The sequence below is a fragment of the Rhineura floridana genome, chromosome 6 (genome assembly GCF_030035675.1).
Source record: "Rhineura floridana isolate rRhiFlo1 chromosome 6, rRhiFlo1.hap2, whole genome shotgun sequence".
Lineage (NCBI taxonomy): Eukaryota > Metazoa > Chordata > Lepidosauria > Squamata > Rhineuridae > Rhineura > Rhineura floridana.
This window is the reverse complement of record NC_084485.1, coordinates 155609820-155624307: the sequence shown is the minus strand read 5'-3', so window position 1 is coordinate 155624307 and position 14488 is coordinate 155609820. Positions and strand designations below refer to the sequence as shown.

General features: G+C 43.8%; 1 protein-coding gene across 2 annotated transcripts in view; it reads right to left on the bottom strand.

The window, feature by feature from the left end:
- The window catches only part of SOAT1 (sterol O-acyltransferase 1), a 62911-nt gene that overhangs the window by 35215 nt on the left and 13208 nt on the right, over nt 1-14488 (bottom strand). Inside the window, exons 3-4 of one of the 2 annotated variants that reach the window (XM_061634226.1) lie at nt 8287-8345; nt 12-154 (exon numbers count right to left, since the gene is read on the bottom strand). In XM_061634226.1, coding sequence (XP_061490210.1) covers nt 12-154; nt 8287-8345 — 202 coding nt within the window. Of the gene's footprint in view, nt 1-11; nt 158-8286; nt 8346-14488 lie in introns of both variants that reach the window. The other variant, XM_061634225.1, reaches the window with a different exon arrangement.

The following is a 14488-nucleotide window of genomic DNA, read 5'->3' as shown; positions in this document are numbered from 1 at the left end:
AACCAACATACTTGCTTTTGAAGCCGCCATGTTTCTCTGAACACACAACTGGGAAGGTGGATGATGAAGACTCCAGCTGCAGAGACTTTGCAATCAAGCCATTTACAAATTCGGTAAAGTGACCGTCAACACTCTGCATGAAAGCTGGCTTCAACTGCTGATAAAATGTGAGGAAGGAATAGGGAAAAAACAGCTGAAGTATGATGTTGCTCGAAATGTGCCTGCTAAAGTGGCACATTACCCTTTACCTTCAAAGGTCAGGCTGACTTCCTAACATCATGCTAACAACAAATCATGAACACCTGATTTACTGTCAACTGACCACATATCGTTTGACTCTAGTCAACGCGAGGGCCCATAACTCCATGTTAGAACACAGGCTTTGAATGCAGGTTCAATCCTTGGCATCTCCAGTTTAAGTACTTTATGCACGTGAAGCATGTCCTCATCCACTGAGCTATGGCAGAGGTAGGGTAAACCATACTGGGCTACACGAACCAGAGGTCTGACTCTCAACAAGAAAGCTTCATATACACAAATATAGGACAGCATTCTTCTTTTCATGGAGGAAGTGGCATCCAGGTTTTTATCACAATGTGATATGCAATGCCAGAAGTAAAGGCTTCCTGCTTCTATTCTGAGTAAAATCAGGGTCACAAACCACTACCTGAAGAACTGAAGTGTCTCCAGAGAGCTTCTGAGCCCTCCCTCCCAATTGGTGGTGTTTCCAAAGTTCATAATGACCCAGGTCAGAACACAAGATTTGTCCAGCTCATAATGCTCTACAGGCCTATGAACCAAGCGCCATTTCCCTCAGAAGCACGTCTCTGGCTCAGAACATAAAACAGAGATTCTGCAGATGCATGTTCAGTGGGTAGCAGACCAGGCATCCAAAATTAGTGGATTTGTACACATATGCACAAAAGTTCTTTTCTTTCTTGCATTACAACTTTTGTTGATTGCTGTGAACTATATGCAGTATAATAAGGAGCATAAACACACTCAACAATCTCAGACTCCCCCCCCACATTTACTTGCTAAGAAAACTTGCAGTTATTGAACTGATTCTGAATCAAGCCAAAACGCTTTTGCCCATGACTACTCTGAATTAAGCCACATGGTCTAACTCAGGGTGGGCCCTCCAAATGTTGTCAGGCTCCAGCTCCAATCAGCTCCAACCAGCATGGCCAATAGTCAGAGCTGATGGGAGTTGTAGTCTAGCAACATCTGGAGCTCCACAGGCTCCCCATCCCTGGTTTATACCAGCATCAACAGCTCCCCCAAGCTGTCAGGCAGAGGTCTTTCCCAGCCTTGAGATCCTCTTAAGGAGAGATGCCAGGGACTGAATCTGGCACTTTGTGTATGTGTGATTATACCACTGAATTATGGCTTCTTCCCAAGCTATGCACTGTTAACTGTAGGGCAAAAGGTTTAGGAGGAATCATAAAGCAAACCAAGCAGACAAAGCGGCCAATTGTAGAGCCTTCTCAGAAAAGAACAGTTAGCATAGTTCTCTCGCATCTTGGTTACAGATACCCTATATATTTCACAGAAATTGGACCAGTAAACTGACTTGTGTCTTGTTGGTTTTTCTAATAAACATTTTTATTTACAAATTTTAAAAAAGAAAATAAAAAAGATTAAAGGAAATGATAAATAAATATTTAAAATTTGATTATGTTGATCTATATGTATCGTTTTTATTCTTGTTGTTCGTCGCCTAATGTCCCTAACCCAGACAGATAGGCGGCTGAAAAATAAGATTTATTATTATTATTATTATTATTATATGAATGACAATAAAAAGGTAAAGGTGTCCCCGCACTTGTAGTGCGAGTCGTTTCCGACTCTTAGGGTGACGTCTTGCGACGTTTACTAGGCAGACCGTATATATGGGGTGGGATTGCCAGTTCCGTCCCCGGCCTTTCTTTACCCCCCAGCATATGCCGGGTACTCATTTTACCGACCACGGATGGATGGAAGGCTGAGTGGACCTCGACCCCTTTTACCGGAGATTCGACTTCCTCCTTCCGTTGGAATCAAACTCCGGCCGAGAGCAGAGCTTCGGCTGCGTTACCGCCGCTTACCACTCTGCGCCATGGAGGGTCCTAACGACAATACTAATACTAATAATAACCATCAGCTCACATCATGGATACAATAAGCATCAGTACATCCATCTTAAATTAAGCATGTGAGTGAATGTAAGCTCTCCAGATGTCCAAATAGGTATCCACACGAAATCAATGTCTATATGAACTATGTTCAAATATAGCCAGGACGGCGAGGTCCTCAAATCATTGAACAATAGATGTTGTGTATTTATTGTTTTTGTTTGACTAATAAATATCAACCCTATGGAAAACACACACATTTAGCATTTTAAATTTAGAAAAGCCCAATTTTAAATACAGGGAGGGAGAGGATGCCAAAACAAAAAGTTTGAACCTTTGTTTTTACCATGTATCATCCACAAAATGCTCAGATCTAGTTAATATTTTTTGCCCAAAAGATCCTTTAAAAATGAATAGATAACGCTTGACAATTTTAACAAAACTGCTCCAAAACTATAACCCTCGTGGGCAAAACCTAGCTCCAACAAAAAGATCTCTCAGAATTTCCAGAAATGTAGCACAACTCCAATGGAAGGACCAGCATCTAAAGAGAATCAATTAAACACATATTTCACTTAGAATATTCCATACATTTTTGGAAGTATGGCAGTAAGATTGCTTTGATGTGGCATTATATTTGGGCAGAGGGAGGAAAACACCAGAGAGGGAGAGTCTTCCACTTCCATTGCAATTCAAGAACAGAAGCTGTTGATGGTTAACATTTAACAAGAACCAACAAGTGTGACAGGAACTTCAAGTTTCCCCGCTGCCCCATTCTGCTCACTATGTTCACAAAGGGCAGTTTTTTAAAAACTAAAGAGCTGGTTGAGGTGCCACTGCAGCTCAACATAGTCAACAAAGAAAAATGCCAAAAGACAAAAAAAGTAAATAAAAAGAACCAGGATAAGGGGAGGAAGGGGAAAGCAAGCTACATAATATCTGTTGTTTGGGACACACAGATGAGTGCCTATTGAACAACAAGTAACAGCAACCCTATCACTCCCTTGGAATTTGTCTAGAGAAAGGAGGTCCCCACTATTACACTTTCACATGGTGTAGACGTTACTCTAGCAATAGAAGACTTTCTGCACTTTGCAGTTCATTCTCTCTCCCTGAAGCAGAGTACTGGAAACAAAAACATTCCTCTGTCTCAGTGGTTTACAAAAACTACTGCCACCAGAGAACACTACCTATGCTGATGGGCCTTCTGTGGAATTTCTGTGCACTGTCAAGAGATTCTGGAGTAGGTTTTAGGGTACACAGGTAATTCAGATGCTGGCCAGACCCATTGGGCTTCACTGTTTCCAGGAATGAACTAAGACTGGACCCTAAGAATATGCATGATGTTCTCCTGCATCTGTTCACTGGGAAGAGCAGCGGGAAGTGGCTGTCCTTCAGGGAAGCTTGTCTACCATTACTAATCTTCCCACTGAGAAAAACCTCCTTCCAAAGGCCAAAAGGGTTCTCCCAACAATAGTTTGAAAGCCACATACAAATCCTCACTATTAAAAGCCAGTCTGAAGAGGCAGCATGCAGGCACAGTCTAATCACATGACCAGCTGTTGTGTATTGTAGCTCCAGTTCACCACAACACTGATATGCAGCTCTCGTGGCTTTAGCAGCATTAAATATGAGCAACATTGTTCTGGCTGAGGTCATCAATTAGGGGATGGACCAATCAGCTGAAATCCAGGCCATGGTACTTTCTCATGTGTTCACTCACAATTCTGCTTTTAAAAAAAATTCATTTAAACATACATTTCAGTTTCAAAATACACATTTCTAAAGGCATTTTAATATGCTTCCTTAGCCAAGAACTATACTAGAACATACATTTATTTATTTATTATTTGATTTATATCCCATCCTTCCTCCCAGCAGGAGCCCAGGGTGGCAAACAAAAGCACTAAAAACACTTTAAAACATCATAAAAACAGACTCTGAAATATATTAAAACATCATTAAAAACATTAAAAAAAGCTTTTAAAGCTTCTTAAAAAAAGGTTTAAAAACATTTATTTCTTAAAAAAGAAGGCTTGAAAACTTATTAAAAAGCAATTCCAACACAGACAGACTGGGATAAGGTCTCTACTTAAAAGGCTTGCCAAAAAGATAACAGAGATAACAGAGATGGTGCCTATCTAATATTTAAGGGGAGGGAATTCCAAAGGGTAGGTGCCACTACACTAAAGGTCCCTTTCCTATGTTGTGCAGAACGGACCTCCTGATAAGATGGTATCTGCAGGAGGCCCTCACCTGCAGAGCACAGTGATTGACTGGGTATATAAGGGATAAGACAATCTTTCAGGTATCCTGGTCGCAATCTGTATAGGGTTTTGTACAGCTTTGTAAAACTAGAATCTTGAACTTGGCCCAGTACTAATGGGCAGCCAGTACAATTCTTTCAGCAATGGGGTGACATGTTGGCGATACCCTGCTCCAGTTAGCAGACTCGCCACCGCATTTTGCACCAGCTGCAGCTTCCAGACCAACCTCAAGGGCATCCCCACATAGAGCTCATTGCAGTAATCCAGCATGGAGGTTACCAGTGCATGGACAACAGTGGTAAGGCTATCCTGATCCAGAAACAGCCACAGCTGTCTTACCAGCCAAAGCTGGTAAAAGCTACTCCTAGCCACTGAGATGGATCCAAGAGCACCCCCAGACTATGGACCTGCTCTTTTAGAGGGAGTACAACCCCATCCAAAGCAGGCAACTGACCAGTTTATCAGAATTCGGGAACCACCAACCCACAGCATCTTTGTCTTGCTAGGTTTCAAGCTCAGTTTACTGGTCCTCATCCAGTGCACCACTGAGTCTGGCACCAGTCTAGGGCTAGCACAGCCTCTCCCAATTCAGATGTTAGAGAAATAGAGGTGGGTATTGTCAGTGTACTGCTGACACCTTGCCCCAAATCTCCTGATGACTGCTCCCAAGGGCTTCATATAGATATTAAACAGCATGGAGGACAATATGGTACCCTGCAGCGCCCCACAGCACAACAGCCAGGGAGCTCAAAGACAATCACCCAATGCTATTCTCTGAAAATGACCTTATTTATTTATTTTATTTTATTTATATACCGCCCTAAGCCAAAAAGGCTCTCTGGGCGGTGTACATAAAAGATAAAACAAGCAAGATATATAAATACAGTAAATATAACAGAATCAAAAATCAAAACAACAAGCAACAAAAACCAAGCAACATCAAAATATAACAATAATAAGATACTGTTTAAAATACACTATAAAAACAATTATTAAAATACATTTTAAAATGCCTGGGAGAATAAAAAGGTTTTCACCTGGCGCTGAAAAGATAACAGCGTCGGCGCCAGGTGTACCTCGTCGGGGAGACTATTCCACAATTCGGGGGCCACCACCGAGAAGGCCCTGGTTCTGGTCACTACCCTCCGAGCTTCCCGATGGGATGGGACTTGGAGGAGGGCCTTAGATGTCGAGCGCAGTGTACGGGTAGGTTCGTATTGGGAGAGGCGTTCCACCAGGTATTGCGGTCCCATGCCGTGTAGGGCTTTATAGGTCAAAACCAGCACTTTGAATTTAGCCCGGAAACAAATAGGAAGCCAGTGCAGACAGGCCAGAACAGGTGTTATATGAGCGGACCTTCTGGTCCGCGTCAGTAGTCTGGCCACTGCATTCTGGACTAGCTGTAGTTTCCGAACTATCTTCAAGGGCAGCCCAACGTAGAGCGCATTGCAGTAGTCCAACCTAGAAGTTACCAGAGCGTGAACAACTGAGGCGAGGTCATCACTGTCCAGATAGCGATGTAGCTGGGCTACCAGTCGAAGATGGTAAAAAGCGTTCCATGCCACCGAGGCCACCTGGGCCTCGAGAGACAAGGAAGGATCGAAAAGAACTCCCAAGCTACCTTGAAGATAGGATCGGAACAACTGTAAAATAGTGCCTCCAATACCCATCTCACCAAGTCGGCCCAGAAGGATACCATAGTTAATGGTATCAAAAGCCGCTGAGAGATCAAGTAAGAAAAACAGGATCACACTCCCCCCATCCTTATCCCCATAAAGGTCATCCATCAGGGCAACCAAGGCTGATTCAGTCCCATAACCAGGCCTGAACTCAGACTGGAATGGGTGAAGGTAATCTATTTCATCCAAGTGTACTTGCAATGCTGGGGTATTTGCAACCAGGCGGTAATTGTTGCAAACCAATGGGTCCAGGGTAGGCTTTTTCAGGAGCAGTCGGATCACCGCCTCTTTCAGGGTGACTGGAACCACTCCCTCCCACAATGATGCATTGACCATACCCTGGATCCACTTGGTCAAACTCCCGCGACAAGCTTTAATAGGCCAAGAAGGGCAACGGTTGAGAGGACATGTTGCTGGTTGCATCGTCACAAGCACCTTGTTCACATCATCAGGCCGCATCAACTGAAACTAGTCCCAAGAGGTTGCAGGAGACACTGCACTGGACAACTCACTGGGGATTACAGTAGATGTGGACGGGGCATCAAGACTGCTATGGAGGCAAGCAACTTTACCATCAAAGTGCCTTGCAAACAATTCACAGTAGGCCTCCGAAGGGTCTAAAACTCCATTTCCTGGAGTTGATGTCAACGGACCCCTGACAATATGGAAAAGCTCCACCGGATAGCTACTTGAGGATGTGATGGTGGCAGAAAAGTGGGCCTTCTTTGCCTCCCTCACCACCACACAGTAGACATGGTTATGATGTTTTACTCGTGCCCGATCAGGCTCACAACATGTCTTTCACCACTTGTGCTTTAGCCGTAGTCCATCCTTTTTCATTGCCTTTAACTCACTGGTGTACCAAGATGCAAACCAGGCTCCACAATGCCAGAGAGGACACTCAGGGGCAACTGTGTCAAGACCCACTCAATATCTTTCACACAGGGCACATCTACTCCCCCCCGTCTCACACCCAGGGAGGGCCAGCCTTCTGCCAGTTACAGACTTTCACTCTGAAGGCATCTGGCAACTTTCTCCTATCATTCAGTTCATTGCACAGGCTCTCAACTTGTGCAGAAACTACACATGCCCCATATGCCTTTCCCACTACCAATCTCCTCTAGATTGGTTAGAAAAAGAAAAAGAAGGGGGTAGCGCCCTCGCGATGTCCTAAGGAGCTCCCCAAGGGGAGACCCCCTTTGGTGGTGAGCCCACCACCCAAGGGCAGCTGGGCTTTTATGCCTCCTGACCCAGCCAGGAGCTGATGCAAAAGGCTGTGTGATTAACTGCAGCCCCCTTCTGGAGCCAGGGTCAGGCAGGGGGTCCCAGTCCTTGCAGCACTTAGCAGGGTCCTCAACTGTCTCAAGAGACAGCAACCCAGAGGAGCAAGCAGCAAGCACCCAGATGCTCAGATATTCACTCTCAGGGCAGGTCTTCTTCAGTCCACCAGTGCTGCAGCTGTTCCATTTGGAAACTGTGAAACTAGATAATTTGATCTGCCCAAGAGGTGCAGAGCAGTTAATTCATATTGAAATTCACAAATATTGAATTTCTCAAGCATCCTGGCTGCCAACAGACCTGGGGGGGGGGGAGAGAGAGAGAGAGAGAGAAGCAACTTGGCCTGCTCATGTGCCTGTAATAGCAGCCTGGACAGCAGGTGAAAGCTTCTAAGGCACTGGAGAAAGGCAGGAACACCTGAAGATTTGGACTATATTAAAGGCACAAGAGCCTGTGATGGTTATAATAATAAAAATAAAAAGGAAGCAGAAGCCCGAGTTTTGACATCCTGAGGAAAAATTCTTGATATTACTTCTATTTTAAATACCTAACAAGAAAGTGAGTAATGTGCAAAGAACCATTTGTGATTTTTTTTATGTGAGGCAATGTTGCAGCAGTCCCAGACCCAGGGACTCCAAATTCCAGGATTTAGGATTTCTGTAGTGCCTTCAAGTCGATTCTGACTTATGGTGACCCTGTGAATAGGGTTTTCATGAGGCTGAGAGGCAGTGACTGGCCCAAAGTCACCCAGTGAGCTTCATGGCCATGTGGGGATTCGAATGCTGGTCTCCCAGGTTGTATTCCAACACCTTAACCACTACACCGCACTGGCTTAGGATTTCTAACAGGCTAATAATATGCATAGATCCATACACAACACATGGGAATGTCATGTTATCTAGGGATTTTCTTGTCAATTCATATCATTTACAATTCAAATATATTTACCTCAGCCTCTGCTAAAAGTTGCATTTTTCTCGTTATCAAATGGTCAACATCAACTTGACCTAAGAGAAAAAACAAATCATTACTGTATTTTCTCCAATAAATACTGGGTTTAAGTAGTCTGCAAGTATGAAAAGCAGAAAGAAAAGTACATAAACTGGAAATTCAAAGTATTTTAAAATCAGTACAGCAAAGAAGTCCACAAAAGTTACAAGCCTACAAAAAAAATTATTCATTGACCAACAGCTTAAAAAGAACAAAACCAGCCTATTTCAATTTCCAAGGCTTCTACGTCTGGAGTGTATTTTTACTTTCTGTAGACAAATGGTTATTCACAAGCAACTTTCTCAAAAGTAGTCAGTTGGGGCAGACAATTTAAACTTATCTACCTCTATACTCAACAGAGATACTAGAGATTCGGTTATCTGTGCGCCCTTGGACTCTCAAGTGATAGGGTCCAGGTACAGATTTACTATCCAAGTGAGAGCAAGGGTCAAGAGATGGCATGCACCATAGACTCAACTGCAAGAAAACAAAGGTGCATAGAGACAAAACAGAAACAAATTTGTTACAGTTGTTTGTTTAAAAACATGGATTCACAGATGCTAAATAGATTGACTTCATATTCTTCACAACAGCCAGCAGTACGTCAGAAGATATACATACATAGCAATATGCTATAAGTTGCACAATATAGATTATGTTTGTATATTCCTTTAAAGTATAGAATTGCAATACCATGGCTCTTCCTGAAATTCCTTCCGTTAAACATGCATTCACCAAGCTACGCCTAATCTTTCTCCTCAGATCTCACTGTAAAGTTTTTGATCCCTCCCCATAAAGTGTCCAGGAGAGGGGAAATATTTAAAGTTTGTGAACAAAAGACTGCTTGCACCTAGAACAAGGAATGTGAGTTTTGTAAATACATGCCCACATTTGAGCAATTTGTTCCAACTGCAGAATTAAGGTTCTGCCGTTCATAAAATAGATGTTTCTTCCATGTACAGAAAGAACTTTAGGTCTGTCATGTCACCTACTGCAATCCTCTGGAGGCACAAGAATTCACTGTTGTCTCAGCACTATGCTAACTTACAAACAGTGATAGCCCCTTGCTCAAGGAACTGCATTCCCTGCTTGAAAAGATAGCAAGACCCATTTCTCACTCTGTTAGAAAGCCTATATTCCAACTGCTCTTCAGATTTACTCCCAGGACCTTCAATGTTATGACAGGAACAAGTCATAAAAATATCAACTCTTGGAATTGTTTGTTCCATCAGCAACTCCTTTGGGCAGTCCAAGGTCTCTATGTTTGGCCAATCCTGAAATGGGCCCAGAAGATTGTCCACATTTCTTCTGGCCTTCTCTGTGGCTAGCATCACTAATTCAAACCAACAAGCTGCATCAATGCTATTCTAACCCCGTAAAGATAATTCCTTTGTTTGAATGGAATAGGCAAAACATTATTCTAAGCAATAATTATTTTAACTGTCCCTTTTTTCCAATACATTTGTAACAGAGTAGTCCTCTTAGCAGCTAAGGAGTCATTCCAGTAATTTTAGACTCCGGACTTTTGGTGGCCTCCTTCTTCAGATGGAGTATTACTTCATGTACTTCGAAATGTAGCAAGACAGCCCTGATGCATTTGGGGGCCCTCCTTCTCATTCTGCTGAATAGGGCTCTGATTATTTCTGCTGTAAAGTCCTGCCTTGAATGAACTATTGTTACCAATTTGGGACCAGGATTTCAGACTATGTCTTCAGAACAATCTCTCCCCTCCTCCTTTAACTGTGATTAAGTGCAGGATCATGTCAAGGCTACAATTCCATAAGAATGCAGAAAAATGTAACAACTGGAGTACTGAACCTCAACTATGTTTTCAATAGAGAGTGATAACTAGTTTCTAGCCTACTTCACTGCTAAGATAAACTCGAGAGTTATGTGGCTAATGACTGCTGCCATCTCAGAAGCTGAATAAGATTTCCATGTTGGGGGTGCTGATTCAGAGGCCTGTATCTATCAGTACCCATCTTCAAGACTAGCAGAGAATAAATTATACAAAATAAGAACTACTATAAATTATACAAGGAAAATAATGCAAATTCGCTATATTTATGTAATTTATAGACTACAGAATTCAAATTTTCTTAGAACAGAATTTTGATTGCCTAGGGACAAAATTCTACAGATTTTTAGTGCTGAGTAAATACAGTTCTAGAGAAGTGTCAGAGCTCACAAAATAGGGGTGCATTAACCATGGTTAAGGCTAACCTGGCACCCCATTTAATAAGAATAAGTTAACAAGCTTCAAATCCTGGTTTCTAATTCTCATTCAACTGGAAGCTTAAACATTTTATTTTATTTAAACAAAATTAATTGGACCTAAAGTAGTAGGAGGAAAATTACTCCAGAAAGTGGACTGGCTGGCATGGGCATTTGTGTGCCTGTGCCTGTGTGTGGGAATTAGGCTTCTCTAATATTTATTTATTTTATTTATTTATTTCATTTATAAACCGCCCATAGCGAGTAGCTCTCTGGGCGGTGAACAAAACAAGATTAAAATACAGTATTACAATAAAAGCAATAACAAACAGCAGCAAATTAAACGAAAAACATGAAATATAAAACATTGAACATTAGAATGCCTGGGAGTACAGCCAGGTCTTAACCTGGCGCCTAAAAGAAAGTACCGGAGGTGCCAGGCATATCTCCTCAGGTAGGCTGTTCCACAGTTCGGGGGCCACCACAGAAAAGGCCCTAGATCTAATAACAGTCCTCCGGGCATCCTGGTGAGTTGGTACCCAGAGGAGGGCCTTGGATACTGAACGAAGTGAACGGGTAGGTTCATAGCGGGAGAGGCGTTCCACAAGGTATTGCGGTCCCACACCGTGTAAGGCTTTATAGGTCAAAACCAGCACTTTGAATCTGGCTCAGAAACAGATAGGCAGCCAGTGCAAACGGGCCAGGACAGGTGTTATATGCGCGGACCAACGGGTCCTCGTCAACAACCTGGCTGCCGCGTTTTGCACTAGCTGAAGTTTCCGAACGGTCTTCAAGGGCAGCCCTATGTAGAGCGCATTACAGTAGTCCAGTCTAGAAGTTACCAGAGCGTGAACAACTGAGGCGAGATCGTCACTGTCCAGATAGGGGCGTAGTTGGGCTACTAAGCGAAGATGGTAAAACGCATTCCGTACCACCGAGGCCACTTGAGCCTCAAGCGACAAGGAAGGGTCAAAAAGGAGCCCCAAACTATGAACCTGTTCCTTCAAGGGGAGTGTAACCCCATCTAGAACAGGATGAACATCCACCATCTGGGCAGGTAAAGAGCTCACCAACAGTGTCTCAGTCTTGTCTGGATTGAGTTTCAGTTTATTAGCTCTCATCCAGTCCATTATCGCAGTCAGGCAACGGTTCAGCACATCAACACCAGCAGCCCAGAGAGTACACATAGAAGGAACAGAGAAGTTGTGTGCCAGGACAGCCTTCGTAGGTGCCAAACTGATTTATGCAATGCATATACAATTAAAACATTGAAGGGAGCTCTGTAATGAGATTGCATGATCAATTTATTGCCTAACTTGGAAGGGGAGGGCAAGGGATAAGAATCACAAGACAGAAACTTGGACTGACAAATATTGCTCAAGGGTCATCAGAAATGAATCACTATACCAGCATGACAAATTTCAAAACCCAAAGTAAGCTGTATTACTTAAGTCTTACTTAATTAAAAAGAAGAAACCATAGCCTTCTTGTCAGATTAAATTGCACATTTTAAATGAAACTCCACCTGAAATCCATGCTAATCTCTGACCTTTAAAAAAAACAGTATCTGAATCATACTTATAAGTTGCAACATCCCTGGTTATGGCATCACAAGTTTCAGTACAGAAAGTGTTGGCAGCGGTGTGTCGAATGCGTGTGCCCAGAAGAATACCTCATGTCGAAGATACTCACACACAGGCCGTTATTTGTTAAGAGTCTTTACTGACAGGATTTCGTACAGGAACGGTTACAATACAGATGCGAATACTTTCCTTCACACTCCTAACACCCCCACACCTTATAGTTTCTTTTTTCAAGGCTTTATAGACTGGGTTAGCTCTGTGCCAGCTGCAGCCTCTTCTGTGCACTGTCCTTGAGCTGCTGCACGCCTTAACCCTTTACTTGTCTTTCATTTCTGTCTTTCTGGAAAACTAGACAGATAGACTTTCCAGCAGCCTACAGAAAGATGTTCAGCCCAGCTTGTCATAGTAAGCCAACTCCTTATTTGCCTCTGCCTAAGTTACTACCTCTGCAAATGAGGATGAAGGAGGGACCTCCTCCCAAGAGGAGAGAATACCATGTTCAGAAAGCCCAAAACAAAGAAGCAGTAATCAAGGGTGCTCTAAACCACAAACCCAGAACATCGGGCCTGGTGACCTCTGCCTGGTTGATCGTGGCAGGATGCTGTTGTCCTTTTATTATTTTAAGATCTCAAAGTCTCACTGCACTGTCAGCGCACGTTGGCTTGCTACATTCTCAAACTGAGGGAGATGTGGCCTAAAAGCAGGTGGTCTGGCCATTGTCTCTTCTTTTAATCCCCTCCTAGCCCAGCTGGAATGCATCAAAAGTGGCTAATGGAGAGGACCTAGGAGGATGACCGCTTGCCAGTGTACAGAGCTGTATAGGCCTACACTAAAAGCAGGCCTTAGTTGTCAGGCAAAGGTTTTGGTCACCATTTCCCTGTCCTTCCCTCAACCAGGGAGGGGTGGAGGATTGCTCAGTTATCTTTTTGAGGTCCAAATCCTGTTAGAGTGCCTCTAGAGTACAGTACAAGATCAGCTGCAATTCCTTACACCTCCTGTTTTTCGGCGCCCTGCTTTTTGGCGTTCCAATAATACGGTGTCCGAGAAGGGCGTTGGGCACCATTTTGATTCAGTAATGCATAAAAAGGTCAGAAGTGTCCCTAACGGCATCCATTTTGCTAGTCTCTTGCCTCCCAGGCTCCAACCAGCACAGCAACAGTTCCTTCCACTTAAACCAAGTGGGTTTCTGAGTTGCCATACAACGCTCAACAGAGAAAACGCCCCAGGGTGGGCCTGGCCTGGCCTGGCCCACCTCCATCTGCTCTGTGCCAGCCACGATGAGTGCTGCACCTCCCCACCTATCCAGCCCATTAAAACAAGCGCCAAGCACACCCCTTTTGTCCTCAGCAGAGCCCGCAGATGGTGCCAGCACCGGGGTGGTGGTGGTCAGGCTTCCAGTGCTGCCTGGTGCTGCGGCTCTTCCTTATCCTCATGCTTGCCGCAACCCAGCCGTCCCTTGAGGCTTTTCAGGCGGGACACAGCACGTCCTTGCCCACTGCAGCTTCCACAGTGCCTCTCAGACAGCGAGGGGAGCGAACGCTGCTGCTCAGCCCCAAAAGCAATGCCACTTTTTCTTTCTCCCTCGTTTTGTGGGAGGGAGGCTGTGTGGTATCACGTGCTCGAGTTTTCTTCTTTTGAGCGTGTTTGGCTGTCATCGGAGGACTGGACGAGATCAGCTGAAAGTCCCTTTGTCTACCCCCCCATGCTTCCAATAGAGGCAGTATGTTCCACTTTATGGCGATTTTCGCTTTTCAGCAGGGGTCTGGAACTTAACCTGCCATATGAGTGGGGCCCTACTGTATGTGGCATATAGAAAACATCTGCTTTAGATGGACTATGTATGTGGCAAATAGAGAACACCTGCTGTATGTGACATAAAGAATGCACATGCTCCAAGTTAAAATAGGTTCCTTATTTTCCTGACTACAAATATGTGAGCCATTTCAGGGAGACGCAGAGTTAGCTGTAAAACTTTGCTTGACTCTCTAGCACTGTATCCTGAATAAACTTGCAATCTGCTTCACTTGAAAAGCCTTTGAGCGATTTCCTTGACAGAATTTGGTGGTAGCAGTGGGATGTCTCCACACGGCTCAGACCATCGTCACAGTACTAAGGGAGCCTTTGTCCTTCCCTGAGCGCTCAACCTATGGTAAGAGATCTATTTAAAATCTCATTTGGGGAAGTAACAGCAGCTCCCTGGGATGGTCGATATGGATGGACACAGTAAGATACATCCTACGTTATTTAACCAGATTTCAATTTTATTACTGATTTGTGGCCAGTTTTGGTGTTGTATTCTTCAGACTTGTCCCTAGGAATATAGGACGTGGGTGTATGTGAGTGTATGAGTTAGTGAGAGGAGT